We start from the raw sequence: 24,615 nt of genomic DNA on the forward strand, positions 1-24,615 counted from the left end.
GTCTGTAAGAAAGAAGTTGGAAGTGAGATCAGGCTGACACTGATTTAATGTAGGCGTTTACGTGGGTTTATACAGCTTTTAAGTGTTGTAGATGATTATTCTTATACTTAGTCTAAAGAAAAATATAGCAGTATTCTAAAGAATCAAAAATAACACCATACAGTAAGAGGAACTAGCAGGAAGGCAGGTTTGAAGTGTCGCTGTTGCATAAATTCAAAAATAGGACCAAACTTAACATGTGGTTCACGTGTTTTAAGTGTACTCACTCACAGGCATGGCTGCTCATCTCATCGTTCTTCTCCTCTTCAGTGGACTCAAAGGTCAGTCACAGTAATCATTTAAATACCTCATGTTTCTAAGGCTGATGTCAGCAGATAATAAAATTAATGAATATTAAAAGTTTTTATCCAGTTTATACTTGATAATACTAAAATGTGTCTACATGTACAATAGACAATTTGAGAAAAGAAGAATGTTTTAAGTAAACATAACCATTAAAATACTTTATTTGTTCTTGTTGCAGGAGTTCACAGCATAACTACAGTCAATAAAGTATCAGTAACAGCTGGAAAGTCTGTCTCCATCCCATGTCTCTATGAGTCCCAATACATGAACCATGTGAAGTACTTGTGTGAAGGACAATATTGGACCTCCTGCAGCTATGCAGTAAAAACAAACAAGCCAGACCGTTCAGGAAAATATTCAATCTCTGATGATAAAAAACAGCAAATATTTACTGTGACTATAAACCAGCTGACAAATAAAAACACTGATTACTGGTGTGTGGTGGAGATTAATGGCGGTTCGGATCATGGAGAGTCTTTTCAGCTGTTAGTTACCAGTGGTAAGTACCTATCTTTGTACACATTACAAAGAACTTTTTTTTTTATTATTCAAAAACTAAAAATGACAAAACACCAACTTTTGTTCTGTTCTTGTTGTGTTTGACAGAGACTGATTGTGCTCTTTTTTGTCATTATGAGCTAATCAGAAAAGATGTGATGTCTGAATTGCCTGATTCAGCCTTCAAATAATTTTACATTTAATATTTTATTTTTCCTTGAAGGTACCCCCAGTCTCTATGTGGATCATCAGCAGATTACAGGATATATTGGAAAAAACATAACCATTAGATGTCACCACAGTAACTCTGGAGGAATGAAGTGGTGCAGGCTGGGCAGGAACTGTGTGACAGGATCATCTGGATCCATAGATGGAACAACAGCGACCACTAATATGACAGAGCCAAATGTTTTCACAGTGACCATGAGTGGACTAAAGCCAGAGGACAGTGGCTGGTATTGGTGTGCTGAAGGAGACATTCAGATACCAGTACATTTAACTGTTACTGAGGAACTGATCACTAGTAAGTACTGCAGGGGTTCATAAATTTAATTTGAAAAACAAGCAGATAAAAAGATTTATTCCATTGTGTTGCATTTGTTCTTGTTGCAGGAGCATCATTTCCCGTAATGATCCTCATCATGACTGCGTTGATCCTGATTGCAATTGTGTTGTTCATCCAGTTTATATTGAGACGCAGTAAGTCTTTAGACTAAAGAAACTTGATTTAAATCCATGACAAATTCATTTCTAAATCTTTAAAATTATGTTCAGTTTATTGCATATTGTTACACAGAGTCAGTGAGAGCAGTCTTGTTTTACTAGAGCAGAGCAAAGCAGAATCACTGACTACAGTAACGGTAAGTATTGCTGATTATTTCGTTACTTGACGGTTAAAGAATAGCAAAAGTAAATTACAGGGTAAACTATTATACTGATGGAGTGTAGTTGTGGCTACAGCAGCATGGCTGCCTCACTAGCCTGGACCCTGAAGTGTTTTGCATCTTAACCTTTCTAATTAAACCAAACCATACAGTACATTGTGTAGATCGGAAAAACCGCATCGCTCTGGGTCTAGTAAGTTTCTGTTTTTTTCTCACCAGTTCCTACAAGTATACAAAGGTATTATGACATCATGCCCGACCAAAATTATTATTCTACGAATACTATGACAAAACAGAATTATTTATATTTACCAAAAAATTTCCAAATTTCCAAATGCAAACTTCTAATTCAGAAAATGGCTTCAATATATCCCTCTTGTCATGAACGAATCAATGACAAGGAAGAAATCACCAACTTTTAAACTCCTCTTCTGGACGTGCCATTTTTGGCTTTCTTGCAAAGGAGGAAGAACCTCACGAGTCCACCTTTGCCAAAATAGATCTGCCAGATATTGAATTTGTCTCCAACAACGACAGACATAAATATCATCTTTGTCACATCCACCAGGTGGAAAGAGACTGCACCTTCATTAAGAGGAGATGATTTCTCAACTTTGCAAAGTAGAGTCTGTAGCCTTTCATCATTTAGCTGCTGTTGCCTCACAACAGAACTCAACACTTTCCTCATCATGCACTTTTCTCATATTGCTTCATTGATAAGAGACTGGTCTGCTAATGCCTCTTATAGCTTTTGTTCAGTGCGGACAAAGTTTGTACCGTTGTTGGAATGAATGATTGACAACTGTCTTCTTCTGGCTTGAGAATGCCATAAAGCATTAATACACGAGCCTTTGTTGAGGGAATGGGCTACTTCAGTATGCACTGCTCTGGTATAACATGTAAAAAGCACTCTGTAGCACTTGACTTTAGCACATCCTCTTCTGACCTCAAAAGGACTAAAGTATTCTACACCAGTAAAGGGTGGCTTGTCTGGAAACAGACAGTCCAGTGGCAAAGCTGCCATTTTCTGCTCTCCTGTGTTTGCATGCAGTCTTCTACAGGGGTTACACTCTGAGATCACTCTTCTCACTGCTCCATTGGCCTTTGGTATCCAATACTATTGTTGCAATTGGGCTAAAGGCCTTAATACACCAGACGTGTTGCGTAAAAACGACATGAAATTCAGAATCTTTTGGATGGGAACTTGTGGTGTAACCTATATACACACCAGATGCTTTGCGTTTTTGCAAATAAATTGTCCTCATAAAACGCACTGTGAAAAAAATGCAGTTGACATCAAGCGATGATGTAATGAGGTCCTGATGTTTCTAAACAAGAGAAGGAAGAAACAGAGATTCTGGGTTCATCCAACTCTTATGAGAAAGCAGCAGCAGAATTCCATGGTTTGATCCTGGAGTTGAAGCTGCATCTCAGCCGCTTTCACACATATTTCAGGATGTCAGTGGGGCTGTTTAAGCTCTTGTTGGCAGAGTTGGGATCACATCTGAGGAGGCAGAGAAATAATTTCAGAGAGCCAACTGACCAAGAGCAGTGCCTATCTGTGTGTCTCTTTTCAGCATACGATCTATCTTGACTGCCACCATCGCCGCCATCTGTTCCATTCTGGGAATCGTGATCTGTTTGAGTGGAGCAACTATGGACTTTCCCATCAAGAAAGATGCATGTTTCTCACCTTGTTCATTTGTCAACAAAAGATATGGCACACTGCCATAACCATTTTGACTGGCATCCGAGAAGTGGCGGATTTGAGCAGTCTTTGTTAGCCCAAAGGTGGCAGGTTTAAAAGATCTGCTAACGTTTAGATCTGAAAGCTTGTTGAGGTGTCTTGTGGATTTCTTCATCCCAACCTTTTTTCTCTTGTGCTTAACAGGTAGCAGGAGTGGTGCCAGAAAGCCCATGGCGTCATGTATTGTACTGACAACAGCTAAGATGCTTCTTCTTGTGCATGGCTTATTTGGCAGGTGTGTCTTGAACCTGAAGCTGTCTGAACTAGTGCACCACGGCATGCCCAATGTTCCATTGTAAATTTGTCATTCTCCAAGTCTAGATCTTTGACCTCAGCTGCTCGTTCATGTTCAAGGACTGAGCACAGTAGGGCTTTACTGTTGCTGAGTCACTCAAGTGGAAACCACTACTGGCACATAATGTCAGCAGTTCCTTGACAAGAGCAACAGCTCGGTCCGCTGTGGGAACCAACTTCAAGCAATCATCGACTTAGAAGTTTTTGAGGATTGTCTTCGCTGCTTCTGTTGACGTCTTTGCTACTGCATCCTCAGCTGTTCTTCTAAGTCAGGGGTCGGCAACCTGTAATCCGGAAAGAGCCATTAGAACCCGGTTTCCACAGAAAACAAAACAATGAGAACCGCAAATACTAGCGGAAGCCGGAAGCCGGTAGAGAGTGACGCATACATTGAGAAACGAAAATAAATAAATAGATAAATAAAATGATTTTATTTTAATATTTCAAGATCACAATAATGTTCCAATTTAAAACTACAACAAAAACCAAACTGACAAAAATAAAATGCACTTCAATTGGATACTTATAATTTACTTCCGGGAGCCGCACAGAGCTGCAGATTAAGCCTGGATGAGCCGCGGGTTGCCGACCCCTGTTCTAAGTGCATATGAAGCACAACTGGGGGATGATGTAGCACCACATAGATACGCACACATTATGTACTCAACTGGTTCTGCATTTGGATCACCATCTGGCCACCATAGGAATCAGTGCAGATCAGCATCATTGTCCGGAATCTTCACCTGGTAAAACATGGACTCTATGTCTGCCATCATGGCAATGGGCTCCTGTCTGAATCTTAACCCTATAATGCCAATGATCACCGCTGGAGCACCCGTTACGTGCCCTTACCTGCCGTGAATAGCTGTTTAAGATTGAGCGTATCACTGCTGAGCCAACTGATCAAAGGAACTTTGAATTACCGTAATTCCACAATGGTTTGTCCTATCAGAAAAATTCAAAAGGTGTCTGAAAGCCCAGAAATTGTGCTTCTCACACAATATAGGGTCACTATGGTAACTGCTGCCAGAAGTATGCAAATGGTTGCACTTTTGAAGTACACTGTGTCTCATTCAACACGTTCAGCGTTGTAAGATTAAGTTTGGTCCTTGCAACAACTGGTCATTCAGCAACACTCCTTGATAAGTTATAGTGCAGTCAAAAACAACTCACAGATTCTTCTTCCTCAGGTTCAAGGCAATACAACTGATCTAGATGCCTGTCTGTTTTACTGTTGATGGCATGCTCAAAGGCCCTTACAAAAGATTTGTAAGTCAGAAGATCTCCTTTAAACATTGGTATATCTCAATGAGGCAGTTGAGACAAATTCTGTTGTTTAATGAGCATCTCTGTAACATAATTTTGGCGCTGTAGCACTTCATACAAGCTGTCTGAAGAGGTATTAGTGCGGTTGCAATAATCAGGACGGGGCGCACTTCTGCCTTCACTTATCATTAGTGACTGATCAACAATACTATTGCAAAACAGAATTACTTATAAAATACCAAAAAAAATTTATTTCCAAATATGAATGAGCAGTTCAGAAAATGGCTTCAACAGTTACGTTGAAGCCATTTTCTGAACAGCTCATTCATATTTGGCTTCAACAGTTATGTTCAAATAAGTTGCTGAACATGGTAAACATTCCTGAAACATCCTCATGTTAATAGGCTGGAGAAAAGGTAGCATAGTTGGAATTTCAGCAAAACAAAAGTTTAGGCAAGGTAATGCCATGAGGAAATCAGGTTTAACATTTTCAGGGAGCATATTCCCAATCTGAGAGTGCTGCAGGTCTACAGTATTACAGACTGATTTCTATTATGTCTGTTTCATAAAATTAGTATTCATGTTCTAAATAGTTCTTGTGTTTTTCTATAAATTGTACAATACAGTAACAGCAATCAGATATCAAATAATCAGATCATGATTCCCAGAACTGTATTTTGCTTATGATAATTCAGATTCCTTCTTATTCATTCAAGTACTGGTATTTTGTCAGCACTGACACCCTGCAGTTTCAATATGATGCTAAAATGCACCCAGTCAGTTTAAATGTGACACAGAGTCCTGATTAAGGCTCTGAGTGTGAGGAGCTGATACTGTTTGGACTTTCTGTAAATTACATTTTGTTCATTCTTCACAGGAACAGGGAAATGAAGTAACATACTCCACTGTTCTATACATGCAAACAACACAAGCACCCAAGGTAACCCAAACATATTAAACCTTATGTTGGTATTCAAGTTCACAAGTAGTCTTTAACAAGTTTTTCTTAAAATCCATCAGAACTGTAAAGGGCGCAATTTCTATTTTTGTTTCCTTGTTCCAGCCGTCATTTGCTGAAAGTGATGTGGACAACATGTACAGCTCTGTTTTTTATCATAAAGAAACAAAGTATAAAATGGGTAAATATTAAAAGGCCTGATACCAGCTACACACTGTTTCTCATTTCCTATGTTTCCCTCATTTCAAATTATTTTGCTCATTGGTCTAGCATGTCACATTTCCTTTTAATTTAGTCATGTTTCCTTTTCTTTTCCTTTCTAATTGTCATCTTTGTTTCTGTTCTCCAACAGGGTGAATGAAAAGACAAAGAAGTTGCTTACAAAAAATTAGCTAATCACCAATTAAGTATTTGAATATTACAACCTTATTTTTGTCTTTTTTTTTACCTGTGCCTTTGTAAGGTTAGGGCTGCAGTGTGTTGTTATTTGTGAATAAAAATGTGTAAAGGCAAAGTAACATAGCTCTTTGAGCAATATAAACAAAGAGCAAGACATTTTTCTATAAAAGTGGAATGATATTTCATTATTTGTATTTATGTGTGCACTTGCAGCTTAATGCCCTAGAGGTCTGCTGTCAAATGGTTTACTGGTAAAATATGTGATTATATTGGAATGGAAACTAATGACTAATTTGAATGTGTAAAAAAGAGAAAAATAAGAACTTGAAAATATGTCTACAGCATTATGTATATACTAAATTTCAGAAGAATTTGCTAATAAATAAGTAAGGCGTAGTGATTGACATTAAATATCAATGTACAGTATTTCTTAAAAATTTTGAAAATTTGTGAAAAACCAAAAATCTATCTACAATATTTTGTTGACCACTGCCAGTGAATATTTATGACAAGTTTCAGAAGAATAAGACTGTAAAAAATACAAAATTTGTAAAACAAACAAACAAAAAAAACCAATAAAAAATAGAAAAGAAATAAATTGTGTGATACATTTTGTACATCTTTGCACACTGAATACTCACACTAAGAGTTGGCCTAGGAATAAGGAAGGCATAGCTATTAAAGATAAGCATCAGTGTACAGTATTTCTGGTAAATTGCAAAAATCATTTTTCGCTCTGCTGTCGACGACAGAAGACAGTCAGCAGTCAGGATTTTAACAGAAGGTTTAACATGGGTTTGTTTTGTTTTTTGTAATCTCAGCCAAAATGATAGCAATACCAATCAGTAAAGGTCTCTTAATAAGTTAAAAATGTTCATGAACATAGCATAACAAAGGGAGTGAGAGAAAGAGCATCACCACACATACACCTGTTAGATAGGCTGAAAATACACAGAAATTAAGGCTGTTCAAGAATAATAATTTAAAAAAAAATTAATAAACTGACATTGTGGCTTTAAAAAAACACACAGCAAGGCTGTGAATGTGCACATTCTTATTTGTTGTCTCACAGAGAGTTCATAATTGAGTAACTCTGCATGCTCTGACACATTGTTCAACTTCTTTGACTTGGTGCTTCAGCTTTTAAAGAAGTGGCTTTTTACTTAAGGTTCCCATGAACTAACACCTTTCCACTCTGCTGTCTCTGTTCTGGAAATGTGGAAGCGAAGAAGATAGATGACTCAACATCTGTTATCTCTGTTGAAAAATATGCAGATAATATTACACAATTAACATGTTGCATTTGTTCTTGTAGGAATTGACAACATAACTACACTTTGTAGAGGTATCAGTGAACACAGAAACATTCCTGTAGCTAAATCAGGTCACTACTTTTTTATTATATTATTATTTATTTATCCTGGCACAAAGCTTTATTTTTGTACCATGTACAAAGAATGACTAAGAATGACAATGAATGACAATGTACTTTTCAAAACAGCAGAAGCTGTAACAACAAAAGATCAAGATCAAAATATGTGCATTTCAGAGTGATATTAAGGACTTTGGAAATATCTATGTGTCTTTAAGATACAAGCAGCATACTTAGAGCAGCAGCAGACAGTCCCCGAAAGCAGCGACTGACCACTAGACAACACCAGTTGATCGTCAGAGAGCACTCGCTGACCAGCTGACAACCCAACAGCACCAGCTAGTTCTGAGAGTGGAAAAATTCAATCAAAATAATCTCTAACATGTATGTCTTTCCATTTTTTTTATATGATTAATAAAGAACAATGAGAACTGTGGTGTGTGAGAATTAAAATTAAACTGCCCATTTAATCTGTGCTTTATTCACATTGAGCAAATAAACAGGCTGATTCCAAATTAATTTTTAATCACATAACTTTGGACTTTAATGCAAAAGAAGGAAAATTTAAAGTGCTCCTAACTCCTGATAGAAATGTTTCTGTAGCCCTAAATCATGCGCAGTGTAAAAACAGATCTTTTAGCGCCCCCCCTCCTGGCAGATTTGTGTACATGTAGAGTGAGAAGAAAGGCCACACAAACATGTTTCCTGTGTGCAAGCAACCTGTGAACAGAGAGGTAGTACTGAGGCTGACACTTTAATACAGTGTATCTCAAAAAGTGAGGCGCGACGACCTGGGAGAAAAGTAATACGGAACCAAAGTTGAACATAGGATTATTTTTTACGGCAGCACGTTAGCATAACAACTAGTGAAATTCGCTTTTGTTTACATTGAGCCGCCGTGTCACTTCGACACCGAAGGGGACCTTCGTGGGTCGTGGAGAGATTTCATCCTTCAAGTGGGGAATGATTGAAAAATTTTGAGAACCACTGCTCTAAGAATATCAGCTTACCGTCGGTAAATAGCGCTGACCATCCAAAAGCAGTCGGCTGGCCGCTGCAGCATCAGTAAATGCCACTTTGGGATCTGGGCGCAACTGAAATTTTGACAGATCAGGACGGTCATTACTGGTGTGTTGTGGACAAATATACCGATAGATGCGGGAATCTGTTTTCACCTGTGTGTCATTAAAGGTAAGACTTCATAAGTACTATTGAGGCTGAATTCATAGACAACATTTTAATCTGTCAGAAGAAAAGCACAGGACTACACAGTAATTAAAAATATAGTTTTCAAAAACATGCAGGTAATATAACCATTAGATTTTCTCACAGTAACTCTGGAGAAATGAAGTGGTGCAGGTTAGACAGTAAGTGTATGACAGGTTCATCTCGATAGAACCACAGTAATCACTGTGGAACCCAGATGTTTTCACAGTGATCACGACTGGACTGTAGATTAGAGAACAGTTACTAGCATTGGTGTGCCAGTATATATATTTATTTATACTGAGATACCTATCACTAACTAAGACCAGTAATCAGAAACACCATATGTATATGAATTCTAAACATATGCAAATATTGGTATATGTAAAATTGGTATATGTACAGCCCTGCGACAGGCTGGCGACCTGTCTAGGGTGTACCCTGCCTCTCACCCTATGACAGCTGGGATAGGCTCCAGCCACCACCCCCAGCCCCCCATGTCCACGGATAGGATATACTGAGGGAGTACATATTAGATTTAACGGATTAAATGTGTACATTTAACTTTATTAACAGATTGAAATCTAGGAGATAAGCTTCATTAAAAGATGCAACATCTAAAAGGGGCTAGAATCTTTTTCCAGTGTATTATTACTTATTATTACTTAACATACTTGTTTACATGGGTTTAAAATAATCTGTTATCCCCAGCATACTACAACTACATCTTTGTAGTTAAACTAAGTCAGGGTTCTAGCCAGAAAAAAAATTTAAGCTCTGCGGTTTTTTGTTTTTTTTTGTTTTTTTGTTTTTTTTTGTTTTGTTTTTTTTTGTTTTTTTTTTGGGGGGGGGGGGGGGGGGTTGCTAAATCTAGTGACAAAGTTGCCAACTTCGCAACACTGAGCTCCTCGGGGTTTATGTTTAATAGGGAGCTTGAAATTGTCATTTGTGCTCCCTTTTTTCACTTCTTCCCCCTGGCTTTAAAGCTAGTCACCATTTTGCTTTCTGTAGCTACAGGAAATCAAACGTGAACAGAGATCACGTGTGCACACTGTGAACAAAACTGTGGTAGATTGCAAATTGCGCTGAAATAATAGTAAAGTGCAGTGATTTAGTGAGAGAAAACACATACGTCTGGTATCAGTGACAGACGGAGTGTGCGGGGTGTGCGCCCACTGGCTAATTGCTGTGATTGCGAAAAGTTACAATAGGAACTGGTGAAATTCTCAGCCCGGTGCAAGACGACCTTAGCAGCACCGGGTGATCAACCACTGCCTAGAACCCTGCTTTTTTTCCCCCAAAAGTGCAGCATAATAAAACTATTTAAAATGCTTCAAAGTGTAAAGTTCTTAATTACTATTCCTACACGAAGGTTATTTAGTGAAAATGATCTGGGGAGCATGTATAGTTTTGTTTTTATCATAAAGAATCCAAGTATGAAAGGGGTAGATATTAAAAGACCTGAAAGACTTTGTCACTTCCTCTGTTTCCTTCATTTCAAATCGTTTTTCTCACTGTCCCTATGTGCCACATTTAAAAGGGAAATGCCTTTTGGTCACCTTGTCCTTTGTTTCTCCTTCCTTATTGTCATATTGGTTTCTGTTCTCCAGCAGATTGAAGAAAAAGGTACTCTAATTACATACAGCACTTCAGCTAATCTCCACTGAAGTATTTTATCAGTCTAATAACTCTTCTTTATAAGAGTTGTGTAAAAACCTTTGTTCCTGCAAAGCTGCAGAAAAGTTTGTTGCACAATTTCTTTGTTATAGTTTTTTGTCTTTTTCAAGATCATTGACACGATTCTTGATTTTAATCTAATAAAGAAACAGCACGGTGGCGCAGTGGTTAGTACTGTTGCCTCACAGTTAGAATAACATCTGAAAGGTCTGGGTTCAACTCCACCACCTCTCCCTCTCTCTGTGTGGAGTTTGCATGTTCTCCCCGTGCTTGTGTGGGTTTCCTCCGGGTACTCCGGTTTCCTCCCACGGTCCAAAGACATGCACTTACTGGGGTTAGGTTGATTGCCCATAGGTGTGACTGAGCGCATGAATGTGAGTGTGAAAGGTTATTTGTCTCTCTGTGTTGGCTGGCGACCTGTTCAGGGTGTACCCTGAACAGGTCTCTCCCAGGCCTATCCCAGCTGCCTCTCGCCCTATGACAGCTGGGATAGGCTCCAGCCCCCCCGCGACCCTGAACAGGATGAGCGGAAGCGAATTGATGGATGGGTGGAAAAACATTGTAATCATCAACATCAATGGATAATCCAGACCTCTATTTTCAGGATGTGTGGGAACTCAGGGTGGATATTAAACATTTTTGTTTTTGTACTTTAATTTCCTCTACTGGCAGTTCTATTATATATTATGGGAATGCATATTATTATTCACTTATTGCTCCTGTTTTGTAAAATCAGTCTATACAGCTTTTAAGTGTTGTAGATGGTGATTCTTATACTTAGTCTTAAGAAAAATATACCAGTGATCTAAAAAAAAAACAGAAAACAAAAATCAAATATAAAATCACACAGTAAGAGGAGCTGGCAGGAAGGCAGGTTTGAAGTGTTTGCATATTGCATAAATTTCAAAATAGAACCAGACAACACGTGGTTCATGTGTTTTACGTCTACTCACTCACAGGCATGGCTGCTCATCTCATCGGTCTTCTACTCTTCAGTGGACTCAAAGGTCAGTCACAGGAATCATTTAAAACCTCATGTTTCTAAGGCTGATGTCAGCAGATGATAAATTAATTAATATTAAAAGCTTTTGTATTATCCAGTTTTATACTTGATAATACTATAATGTGTGTACATGTACAATAGACAGGTCATATGAAAGAAGAATGTTTTAAGTAAACATAACCTTGAAAATACTTTATTTGTTCTTGTTGCAGGAGTTCAGAGCATAACTACAGTCAGTAAAGTATCAGTAACAGCTGGAAAGTCTGTCTCCATCCCATGTCTCTATGAGTCCCAATACATGAACCATGTGAAGTACTTGTGTGAAGGACAATATTGGACCTCCTGCAGCTATGCAGTAAAAACAAACAAGCCAGACCGTTCAGGAAAATATTCAATCTCTGATGATAAAAAACAGCAAATATTTACTGTGACTATAAACCAGCTGACAAATAAAAATACTCATTATTGGTGTGTGGTGGAGATTAATGGTGGTTTGGATCATGGAGAATTATTTCGGCTGTCAGTTACCACTGGTAAGTACCCATCTCTATAAACATTACAAAAATGTATATATATTTTTTTTAATCTAAGAAAAAACCCACACCAAATATTTGCTGTTTTCTTTTTGACAGAGGCTGATTGTGCTCTTATTTGTTGTCCAATGAGTTTTTTCCATTTAGTGCTTTTTATAAGCGAATGGTTTTTATTGTCTTTTTATTGGTTTGTTTGTTTTTTCTCTGGAAGGTACCCCCAGTCTCTATGTGGATCATCAGCAGATTACAGGATATATTGGAGAAAACATAACCATTAGATGTCACCACAGTAACTCTGGAGGAATGAAGTGGTGCAGGCTGGGCAGGAAGTGTGTGACAGGATCATCTGGATCCATAAATAGAACAACAGTGACAACTAATATGACAGAGCCAAATGTTTTCACAGTCACCATGAGTGGACTAAAGCCAGAGGACAGTGGCTGGTATTGGTGTGCTGAAGGAGACATTCAGATACCAGTACATTTAACTGTTACTGAGAAACCGATCACAAGTAAGTACTGCAAGAGATATAAAACCATCCCAAGATGAACCACACATATGTGATTTTCATCGATTTGTAAATGTTTGTACTCAAAGAGATACTCAGATAATAATCCTTGCAGTACTCTACTGATGATGGTTCTTTTTGAATTATAGCCAGTACCCATACTGTTACAGGAAATGGAACAAATACATTAGAAAATGAAGAATACAGGTCAGATTTTTTTTTTTTTTACAGTATTTAGTAGTACCCGTAAGAGAGTCTGCATAAACATTTTTACAGATGCTATTATTACTTATTCAACTAAACTAAATTGTGTGTCCTCAAACTGTGTGTTGCAGAGCTTCATTTGACCCAAAGATCCTCATCATCCCTCTGAGTGTGTTGATCCTGATTGTAATCGTGGTGTTGATCATCTGGTTTATATTGAGACACAGTAAGTATCATTGAACTTTGATTTAGATCCATGCCAAATTTATTTATAAATCTGTAAAAATGAAATAAATTATTGTGCATTGTTATACAGAGTCAGTAACAGCAGTTTTGTTTTACTAGAGCAGAGCAAAGCAGAGTCATCAGCCACAGCAATGGTAAGTTATGCTGATTTATTTCTTTGTGAGCATGGTACATGATACTAAAAGAACAGCAAAAGTAAATCACAGAGCAACATTTTATAATGACAGTTTGGCAGATGTTCTAATGATGTTCTTCAATGCAGGCTGGAGAGGAAGTAACATACTCTGAAGTTAGAGCCAAGAAAAGAAGTTCAGCCAAGGTAACCAACTGCAGCGCTATCATGAAATCAAGTTTAACATTTTCAGTGAACATTTTGTCCATCTTGAGAATACAGTCTGTAATAGTAATAGGCATAGATCAGTGGTTCATAAAGTCAAGAGTTCTGCAGCCCGCTTAAAAACCAGAAAATCCCATGGATCCCCCCCCTCCCCTCCGGTCGTTCAATAGCGCTGGTCTGTGAAATTTTCCTGGCTATAAGCCTGTCTTCACTCTCATCAAAATAAAAGAGAAAGTGAGGTATTTCCTTGAAAATGTGATTAAAAAAACCATAAACTGCTAATACTAACCAGTCATATGTGAAAGGTTAATGCCAATATGTGACCCACTTTCCACTGGGACACAAACTTCAATACAAGAGCAATAAATTTAAGTCAGCGTAATGAACAATATCACAAACTAACCACCTCCTCTTAGCTGTTTTAATTCACTTTTTATATAAATATATTTATATAAATATATAACTATGCATGCTTGTGAGTAATTTCAAACTGAATTTCTGTTATTACTGCAGCCCCCCCTGCAGTACCTTTGCGGCCCACATTTTGGGAACCACTGGTTTAGATTATAACAGATGGATTTCTAATATGTCTGATAAAAATGAATCCCTCTATGGTAAACTGTGCTTGTGTGCATTACAACTTGTAAAACACAACAACAGCTATCAGACGAAATTACATCATGATTCACAAAATTGTATTTTGCTTCTGATCATTCAAACTTTGAATCCTTCTTATTCATTAATACGGGCATTTTGTTAACACTGACACCCTGCACTTTGGAAATGATGCTACAGGGTGGTCAATGAGTGTAAATGTGACACAAAGGAGTCCCGATTAAGGGTCTGTATGCAAAGAGTTGGGAATGACACCAGGGTAACACTGTTCGGTCTTTCTCTAAATTTTGCTAATTTTACACAGGTGGACGAGGAAGTAACATTCTCCAACCTGGAACACGTGGGAAGAAAAACACCTGAGGTAACCCTAACATACTACAGCTATACAGTTATATTTAAGAATACAAACAGCCACGGGCCAGACACCGTTGGGGTGTCTGACTCGTTGTTGTGTTCAGTCCCTGTACAACCGTGGCAAGAGCTTGGTCCGTATTACTGGACTTCTTTCCAGTGGGTGTTGGACTCCACCAGGGCTGTCCTTTGTCACCGATCCTGTTCATAATATTTATGGACAGAATTTCTAAATTTCCAAGATGGGCGGAAGGTTTCCACCTTGGTGGCCTCAGAATCTCATCTCTGCTCTTTGCGGATGATGCAGTCCTATTGGCTTCATCGGGTGGTGGCCTCCAGCTCGCAGTGTAACGGTTGAAAATTAGCACCTCTAAGTCTGAGGCCATGGTCCTCAGCCAGAATAGGGTGGAGTGTCCACTCTGGTTCAGGGACAAGTTGCTGCCCCAAGTGGAGGAGTTTAAGTATCTCAGGGTGTTGTTCACAAGTGAAGGGAGAAGGGAGCGGGAGATTGACAGACAGATCAGGGCTATGTCTGCAGTGATGCAAATGCTACACTGGTCTGTCGTGGTAAAGAGGGAGCTGAGTGGGAGATTGATCGATTTACCGGTCAATCTATGTCCCTCACCTATGGTCACGAGCTTTGGGTAGTTTGGGTAGTGGTTCGGGTATCTGACTAGGATACCTCCTGGGTGCCTCTTTGGTGAGGTCTTGGAGTTCTGACGAACGAGCTGGAGGAGGTGGCTGGGGAGAGGGAGGTCTGGGCTTCTCTGTTTAGGCTGCTGCCCCTGCAACTAGGCCCCAGATAAGTGGAAGAAAATGGATGGATTTTTACTTAAAGCACAGCAGAACACTAAAATGTTCAGTTTTTATTTTTGTTCCCTCCCGGAGGTCATTTGGTCAAAGTAATGTGGAAATTGTGTTCAGTTTTTTGTTACCATAAAGAATCAAAGTATGAAGAGGGCAAATATTAAAAGACCTGAAACCAGCTACACACTGTTTCTTACTTCCTGTTTCCCTCATTTCAAATGATTTTGCTCTTTGTCCTAGTGTGTCACATTTCACTTTGAATTTGTTCACCTTTTTCTTTGCTTTTTCTTCCTAATTGTGATATTTGTTTCTGTTCTCCAACAGGATGAAGGCACAGAAGTTACATACAGCACAGTAACTAATCATCACTAAAATATTTAAATACAATTTTTTTCTTTTAGTCTTTTTTTTATCTGTACCTATATTACTACAGAATTTGTGAGATTACTGCTACAATGTGTTGTTTGCCATCATCAGCTTATGTCGTCAGTCTTTTCTTCACCTTTTTAACTATTGTGTAACAAACTTTATTCCTGCATAGCTGTAAAATGATTCAAAGAAGCACTGACTTCTTTGTTTCCTGTCATTTTCAAGATCACTGACATGATTCTTCGTTTAAATTTAATAAAGAAGAATTATAAACATCAATACCAATGGATAATGCTGACCTTTTTTTCAGGATGTATGAGAACACAGAGTGCATATGAATCATTTTTTTACTTGTACTTTAATTTGTTGTACTGTCAGCTCTATTATGAGAATTTTTTTGTGAGTGTGGTTTAAAGATTCATCTACCAGTGTATAGATTCAATTCAATTTTATTTAGATAGCAGCAAATCACAACAAACAGTTGCCTCATGGCACTTTATATTGTAAAGTAAAGACCCTACAATAATTACACAGAAAACCCAACAATCAACATGACCCCCTATGAGCAAGCATTTGGCGACAGTGGGAAGGAAAAGCTCCCTTTTAACAGGAAGAAACCCAACTCAGGGAGGGGCAGTCAACTGCCACAACCGGTTGGGGCTGAGGGGAGAGAGACAGGACAAAAGACATGCTGTGGAAGAGAGACAGAGATTAATAACAACAAATCATCAAATACAGAGTGGAGTATAAACAGAGAAAAAAGAGGTGAATAAGAAAAACCACTCAGTGCATTATGGGAACCCCCCAGCAGCCTAGGCCTATTGCAGCATAACTAGGGGATGGTTCAGGGTCACCTGATCCAGCCCTAACTATAAGCTTTATCATAAAGGGAAGTTTTAAGCCTAATCTTAAAAATAGAGAGGGTGTCTTTCTCCCAAATCCAAACTGGGAGCTGGTTCCACAGAAGAGGGGCCTGAAAGCTGAAGGCTCTGCCTCCCATTCTACTCTTAAGTATCCTAGGAACCACAAGTAAGCCAAGTAAAAACAATAAATGCCTGCAGTCTAGAATCAATGGACACCACCAAAAGTGTTTCCTCCCTTGGGTTTCTCCACTAGAGCTTTACTACAGTCATCTTCAGTTGCTGTTTTTGTGTGTGTGTGTGTGTGTGTGTGTGTGTGGGGGGGGGGGGGGGGGGGGGGGGGGGGGGTGTTTTTGTATAAATACCCCCCCCAAAGAGCTTTCTGAGGGGGGTTTTGTATTTAATAATGGCCAAACATGCTTTGTTGGGTAGTGATCAAGTGACTCAAATATCCCATTTCTTTAACTTGAGGAGCTCTTGTGTTGCTTTTGCAGTATGCTGTCTGATGACATTTGTAGAATTTGGCTCAATCTGAGCTGAGAGTATAGCCCTGCACACATCGCAATCCATCCTGCTACTATCAGCAGTCACATCATCAATAACAGTAGTGGCCCGGTTCCACTGGCAGCCATGCATACCCATGCCATAATGCTGCCTCCGCCATGTTATTCAGATAGTGTGGTAGGATTTGAAACAAGGGCTGTTTGTCTCTTTCTCCATACTTTTCCCATCAACACCAAAGATGTTTGTACAGAACTATGCCAGTTCTTTTAGATGTTTTCTTGCAAAGCTGACCTTCCTGGTCTTGAGTTTAAACAGTGGTTTGCACCTTGTTGTAAACCTTCTGTTTTTCCATTCATGAAGGCGTCTCTCACTCGTAGACTTTGACAGTGATACAACTACCTTCTCATGACTGTTCTTGACATGTTGTGAAGTTGCATCCATCCATTCATTTTCTTCCACTTATCCAGGGCCGGGTCGTGGGGGGCAGCAGCCTAAGCAGAGAAGCCCAGACCTCCCTATGCCCTGCCACCCATCTCTTTAGCATGTCCTGAATCTGCCCTGGGGCCTCCTACCGGTATGACATGCTCAGAACACCGCGCCTAGGAGGCATCCCAGTCAGATGCTGGAATTACCTCAACTGGCTTCTTTTGATGTGGAGGAGCAGTGGCTTTACTTTGAGCCCCACCCGAATGGCTGCCGTCGTCAAACTATCTCTAAGGGGGAGGCCAGACACCCTTTTGAGGAAGCTCTGCCACATGTATTTGTGATCTCGTTCTTTCAGTCACTACCCAAAGCTCATGACCATAGATGAGGGTAGAGACATAGATTGACCGGTAAATCAATGGCTTCGCTTTCACACTCAGCTCCCTCTTTACCACAACAGAGCAGTGCAGCATCCACATCACTGCAGACACAGCCCCAACCCTGCTGTCAATCTCCTGCTTCCTTCTCCTATCACTCGTGAACAAGACCCTGAGATGCTTAAACCTTCAAATTAAAGTTGCAAGGCAAAACTGTAAAAATCGTGTCTTTATACCAATAATTATGGAGAGCACTGTACTTTATAGTCAAAGGTTTTGGGCCACACCTATTCAGGTCAGGTGTTTGTGGTCTAATTGCCACAGATGAATAAAATTGAGCGCCATGAAGTCTGTTTTACATAGTTGAAAGAATCGTTCACTCTAAAGAGCTTTCTGAATTGATCCTGTGGTGGTACTGTAATAGGATGCCATCACTGCAACAAGTCAGTTTGTGAAATGTCCTCTGTCCAAGATATTCCACAATCAACTGTAAGTGGTGTTATTGCAGCATGAAAATATTTAGAAACCACAGCAATTGAGCCATGAAGTGACAGACTGTAAAGTTGCAGAGTGGGATCACCGAGTGCTGAGGCATATAGTGCCTAAAGCTACCAATGCTGTTGTTGCACCAGGAGCTTCTTCGTTTTCATGGCTGAGCAGCTCCTGTTGGTGTAAGTAGGTGTTATGTGTAGCTGGCCCAATGAGATACCTCAGCATCACTTCCTGTTCCTGTTACAGAGCACAGTGGTATTTTTGTGTATCTGATTAATTATACATTTCTGATAACTTATTTCATTGTGTAATCATCATATGCTTTATCCAGATCACACTCTCTGCTCAATCACCTGTAAATTATATTCACATTATTCATTTATTGTCTTTTGAGATTTGCAGGCTTAGTGTAGCTATGCTAAGCTCTCTACTAAGTCACTAAAAGCATGCCTTCTTCTCCTGTCCCTCCTGCACTTCCCTGCTCTTTGTGTCAAATTTTTAGTTACTCCTCAGCCTCCTTTAGCAATAACGATACTTGTAATAATTGTAGCCTGTTTGTAGCACTCCGATGAATACATCGGGAGCAACTATGATACTTTGGAATGCAGAATGGTGCGGCGAGGAATCGAACCACCCACCTTCCGATTAGTAGATGACCTGCCACCCCAATATATATAAGTATATAAAGGCATATGAGGTGCCTCATGACTTTGGCACACAGAATATGGTCTTGGTATTGAAAGTGGATTAGCATATGTATCTGTTTCAGATACAGAATAATATGAAATAATTATATTACATCATTAAAATGTTGCTTTTGTTTGTGCTCACTGAGTATCAGAATGAAATTACAGAATATACTGGAGAAAACAACCATTAGGTGTCACTACAGGAACTCTGGAGGAATGAAGTGGTGCAGGCTGGACAGTAACTGTGTGACCGGATCATCATTACTGGACAATAACATAGATTTTAAAATGTTTTATTAAAAAAAAAAAAACCTGCACTGAAAAAGATGTTCTGAGACAAAGGTCAGCGACCTCAACAACTACATTGACAAAATAAATATTTTTTACAGCCAGTTAAGAATGACCACATTCTAAATAGGAATATTCTGGTACATGGGTTTAAAATTAAAAAAAAAAAAAAAAAAATTAAATATTAAAAGGCCAGAAACCAACAATAGTTTCTTACATGCTGTGTTCCCTTCATTTCAAATCATTTTGCTAATTTTCCTAATATCTCATGCTTCCCTTTTAATTTGGTCACCTTTTTCTTTGTTTTTCATTCCCAATAGTCATATGTTTGTTTTTGTTCTCCAACAGGGTGAAGGAAAATACACAGCAATTACATATAGCACATTAGCTAATCACCACTGAAATAATTAAAATTATAACTTTTGTTTTGGCCTTTTTACCATTTTGTCTGTGCTGATATTACTGAATTACTTTGTAAGATTAGTATTGCAATGTGTTGTCTACTGTCATCAGCTTTTTGTGTTGCAACCCTTCTGCTTTTTAAAACTTGCTCAATCTAGAGCCTCCCTTTTTCTTCACTGATGCTTTCTCTCTCTCTCTCTCTCTCTCTCTCTCTCTCTCTCTCACAAACACACACACACACACACACACACACACACACACACACACACACACACACACACACACACACACACACACACACACACACACACACAGCAAAATTGTATGTCTGCTAACCTGCACTTCCCCAAACTTGCAGAACAAACTTTATTCTGGCAGCTGCAAGCAATTCAATTTTTTTAAATTTTTTTTTGACTAATGTCTTTACTAGATGTGCTGGAACTCATAGTGAATATATGTTGTCTTTATAACCCTGTACTATTATTGCTATTATATATTAAGGGAATATATTATTTGTAAGTAAATGTGGGTAAAGGAAATAGTTGGTAAGATATCTTTATCAGACTCATTATAATACAAGAGCAAAACATTTTCAAGTGAAAATGGAATTATATTTTCATTATGTAGTGCCCTTCAAGTTCTCTGTAACATACGTAGGTTAACTAAATAAATACATAAATAAATAACTTGTTGCTGATGTTTTAGGTAACCAAAAGTATAACTACATACAGTATGAGGAACTAGCAGGAAGGCAGGTTTTAAGTGCTGCATTTGCATATTTAGAGAAAATTGAACTAGTCTGGTTAGTAAGTCTACTCCCTCACAAGCATGGCTGCTCATCTCATCTTTCTTCTCATCTTCAGTGGACTCAAAGGTCAGTCACAGGAATCCTTTAAATACCCGATGTTTCACAGGCTAATAGCAGATGATAAATTTAATGACTGTTAATAGTTTTTGTATTCTTAGTTTTGTAAGTGGCAATACTCAAATGTGTCTACATGTATGATAGCCAAGTCACATGAAGGGAGAATGTTTTAAGTAGACATAATCATTAAAATACTACATTTGTTCTTCTTGCAGGAGTTCATAGCATAACTACGGTTAGTCGAGTATCAGTGGAGGCTGGAAAGTCCATCTCCATACCATGTCTCTATGACTTCCAATACATAAACCATGTGAAGTACTTGTGTGAAGGATATTCTTGGAATTCCTGCAGCTATGCAGTAAAAACAAACGAGCCAGACTGTTCAGGAAAATATTCAATCTCCGATGACAAAAAGCAAAGAATCTTTACTGTGACAATTAAAAATGTGACAGATCTAAACAGTCATTACTGGTGTGTTGTGGAGATTCCAGGTATATATGTTGATATAGGAAAGTATTTTCAGCTGTCTGTTACCAGAGGTAAGTGCTCATAAGTACATTTGAGTATATTTCAAATAGGCCAGATGTAAATGTCAGTAAAAGCAACAATTAAGATCATTGATGATTATTAAAAAATAATAATAGCAGTGTAAAATATAAGGCTTCCAACAATTTTCTATTTGTTTTTCATCAAGGTACTTCCAGTTTCTATGCGGAACAGGAAATTACAGGATTTCACGGAAGAAACATAACCATCACATTTTACAGCAGAAACTCTGGAACGATAAAGTGGTGCAGGCTGGGCAGCGGGTGTGTAACACAGCTGTCTGGATCAATAGATGGAACAACCGTGAGCATTAATGAAAGTGCCCCAAATGTTTTCACTGTTACCATGAGTGAAGTGACCACAGAGAGCAGCGGCTGGTACTTATGCTTTAAAGGAGACCTACAGATGCCAGTAAATGTAATCATTAATGATAAAAGCAGTAAGTACAGAAACTGTTGATCAGAAATGTGTGTTTATGACTATTTCTCCTGCACGGCTGTTTGTAATGCTTTGATATAATATTGGGGATTGTTATTGTCACAGTTTTGTGTAGCTTTTTGTTTAAATGCTCAGCCATTCCTGAGTCACTGTTTCTTTCTTTTTGCTAGATGAAACAGTATTTGGAGCTCAAACAGAAAAACAAAGGTCAGAAGGACCGCTCACTGGCTACTCAACTATGTTTAGTTTATGGATGTAATTATTGCCATTATGTGAAAACTTAGACGTAGCGTACAGTCTATTTTGAGAAATGATGATTGTTTGTTTTTATTCCACAGTGTTCCCCTAACAGCTCTCATCATCTCTTTGACTTTCATGATCTTCCTTGTAACAGTGACCTTGGTCATCTGGTTTTTGCTCAAAAGATCCAGTACGTTTGCGCTTAGCTTAGATAAAGCCAGTTCATGCCAAACTGAATTTGTCTTAGATAATTGCATTTTAAATGTGGACAACATCGCTGATGCACACTGAGAATTAGCTCTCACCTCTCTTTCAGAATGGACCAAAAGAGAATCATCAGCCACAGCACTGGTATGACATGCTAATTCATTTAGCTTTAAGTTTTATTATTATTACTTTTATCTATTTATTTAGTTATTTATAACAACAAGAATGCTACGATGGCCTTTTGCTTAACAATCTGCTAAGCAAAATAAAGTGTAAAAAATTTCACACTTGCCATTTCCAGATGCAGTAATACAATTGCAGCTCATGTATAACTAGCAGTCATATCATATAAATGACTTCCCAAATAAGTCATATTTATAGCATTATAGTAAGTAAGAGGATTGTATTTGGTTTCCCTTTTTGAACACAGGCTCAAGAGGAAGTGGTGTATACATCTGTTAAGCACAGAAAAAAAAAAAACTAGGTTCCCTCCACTGAAATTAAGAAAAAAAAAAAAGCATCAAACTCCCTTAACTGTAGCACAGCAGTACAGAGTGAGCAAAGTCCCATTCAAATCAGCAAATGTAGAAGTGAAATGAGGTAAACATCGAAACAATATTAAATTTAAAAACCATATTAGACTTTTCTGTTGTTCTGCTTCCATGATTGTGTACTTACCAATAACTTTAAAGAGCCATAAATGTTCTGTTTTTCCAGAATTAATATTATTTGTCCAATAATTACTAGTTTATCAGGGAATATGTATATAAATATATAAAGAGAACATGTAACCTAGTAGTATTTCTATATGATCACTAGGAAATCTTTAGCAAAGTGTAACTATAACGTCTCTGACCACACGTTACCCTTAAAATAGAAGCATTTATGTGAAGGGTTTCATTTTTTAGAAAATTACCACATCTGGTCATTTAGCCACATAACGCAACATGACTTACTGCCAAAAAAAGAAAAAAAGGTTTTGATCTCTGTTTCACATCTTTCTCTTTCTTTCTCAGAGCTCGGCTGCTAAATGTGAGGAGGATGTGATATACAGCTCTGTGCTAACTGTAGCTCAACAAACCACACAGAGGGTGCGTTTTAAGAACTCCACCTCGCACTGTTTCTCAGACAGTAACGCTGATCTTCTTTTAACACATTTTCACTGCACAGACAGCATGGCTCAGTGTCAGCGCCTCTGGTGGTCAGACCAGTATTTTGGGTCAGACCAAAATATTGTAAAGATTAGCAACACATTCAAGTCTAAATCTTCAGTGTTATATCAGGTGCACTGCTGTGAGAAGGCTCAAAGCAAAAAGAATGCAGACCTTGTTTAGACTGAAACGTTAAATAGCTGTTGGGTAAATCTAGCTCCACAGGATGTAAAGTTTGAAATGTGAAATTTGTTTTTGCACTTAAGTTGATGTGCGAGATGAAGTCTAAAAAGAGTGAACATGAATTATAAATGTCTTAGAGTTCTCTTATTTGTTTGAAGCACCACAGTGCAAAAGCACACAATCCACGAGTTGCTGCTGCTGCTGTCCACTCTAGTTCACCTCTAATCTTTTTTCCTGTCATCTTCTGTTGTCCGACAGGCTGAAACAGGAGCAGAGGATGTTACATACAGCACTTTGGCTGCGCACCATGAAACTCAGGGCCTCTAATTATTGGATGGTTTTGAATGATAGCTGCAATAATAATTCTTGTCTGATTTTGCAAACTGTGAATTAAGCCTGGTTAGTGTGTTTTCTCAGTGCAGGTCACGCTCCCTCATCAGAGACTAATTAATTACTAAGTAACTACATAACGCTTAAAGAACAAATGTCTGTGCAGACATGCAGGAAAGTAATTGTTGTTTGGGGCTGGTATCTCAAAATTTCAACTTCCTTTTAACTTATGCATGGCAAATAAATAAATTTAAAAAAATCCTGAGATCAAAAAGCACTGTATTTCTTTTTTGTGACTTATGCAGCATTTACCAACCATTTCGTATATTATAATTGCAGACGGGTTGAATTCAAGATATACAGCATAAAATTCATGAGAGACAAGTGCGTTCCAGAAGCGTTTTTTAAATATATACTTGTACAGTATATAGTTTTTATTCTCACTGCCCTTTAAGTAAAATTGGTAAGTAAAATATAAATTAAAATATGTTTTGATTCCTGTAATTTATGATAGATCAACAAAGCAAGTTATTTACTATAACTAGGAAAATGATGCAATTGCATATTTAGTAATATCAATTATTAACAGTGCCATCAATGATGTTTCTATGATCCCCTTTCATTGACTTCTATGTTCATTTTAGCTTTGGATGCATTAATATTCACTGTATTACAAAATGTGCCAGACTTTTTACGTGAAACAACTGTCACACCACGTACTGGCTTGGCCTTAGGTTTGATTTTCATCCATTCTTCTTGTACTGCATCTCTGGCTCTGGGTTTCATTGGGATCCGTCTATGCAGATGGCCTGACTGCACTCTCCTCAGCTACCTCCTCCAGATTTTCTGAGAGGAGCACCAAGATGTTCTCAGCCAGCCGAGAAATGTAATATCCCCTGTAAGCAAGCTTGTTTCCGTCTCAGAAATTTCATTTTCTTTAATTTTTTGCTAGCCGTAAGTCAAAATTTCAGGTTAACTTCAAATTTTGAGCTAGGTATCTC

The 24,615-nt window shown here is 38.3% G+C and overlaps 1 protein-coding gene across 1 annotated transcript; it reads left to right on the top strand.

Moving 5' to 3' along the window:
• Window positions 1-226: 226 nt before the first annotated feature.
• On the top strand, window positions 227-21,383 carry LOC115793587 (polymeric immunoglobulin receptor-like). Its single transcript, XM_030748634.1, has 16 exons — window positions 227-320; window positions 524-844; window positions 1,067-1,366; window positions 1,456-1,542; window positions 1,618-1,703; window positions 5,912-5,974; window positions 6,098-6,173; window positions 11,606-11,653; window positions 11,862-12,182; window positions 12,394-12,693; window positions 12,840-12,897; window positions 13,026-13,120; window positions 13,240-13,274; window positions 13,403-13,459; window positions 14,397-14,453; window positions 21,214-21,383. Exons 1-16 carry the CDS (start codon window positions 275-277, stop codon window positions 21,268-21,270), a joined length of 2,007 nt encoding a protein of 668 aa, XP_030604494.1. The 5' UTR covers window positions 227-274; the 3' UTR covers window positions 21,271-21,383.
• Window positions 21,384-24,615: the final 3,232 nt, after the last annotated feature.

Source organism: Archocentrus centrarchus, chromosome 15, assembly GCF_007364275.1.
Source record: "Archocentrus centrarchus isolate MPI-CPG fArcCen1 chromosome 15, fArcCen1, whole genome shotgun sequence".
In the NCBI taxonomy this organism is placed as follows: domain Eukaryota; kingdom Metazoa; phylum Chordata; class Actinopteri; order Cichliformes; family Cichlidae; genus Archocentrus; species Archocentrus centrarchus.

Coding starts and splice junctions, on each gene's coding strand:
- LOC115793587 (XM_030748634.1), top strand. CDS start 275: ATGGCTGCTCATCTCATCGTTCTTCTCCTCTTCAGTGGACTCAAAG. Junction 12,183..12,393: donor TCGGCTGTCAGTTACCACTG/GTAAGTACCCAT, acceptor TTTCTCTGGAAG/GTACCCCCAGTCTCTATGTG. Junction 13,460..14,396: donor AGAAAAGAAGTTCAGCCAAG/GTAACCAACTGC, acceptor AATTTTACACAG/GTGGACGAGGAAGTAACATT.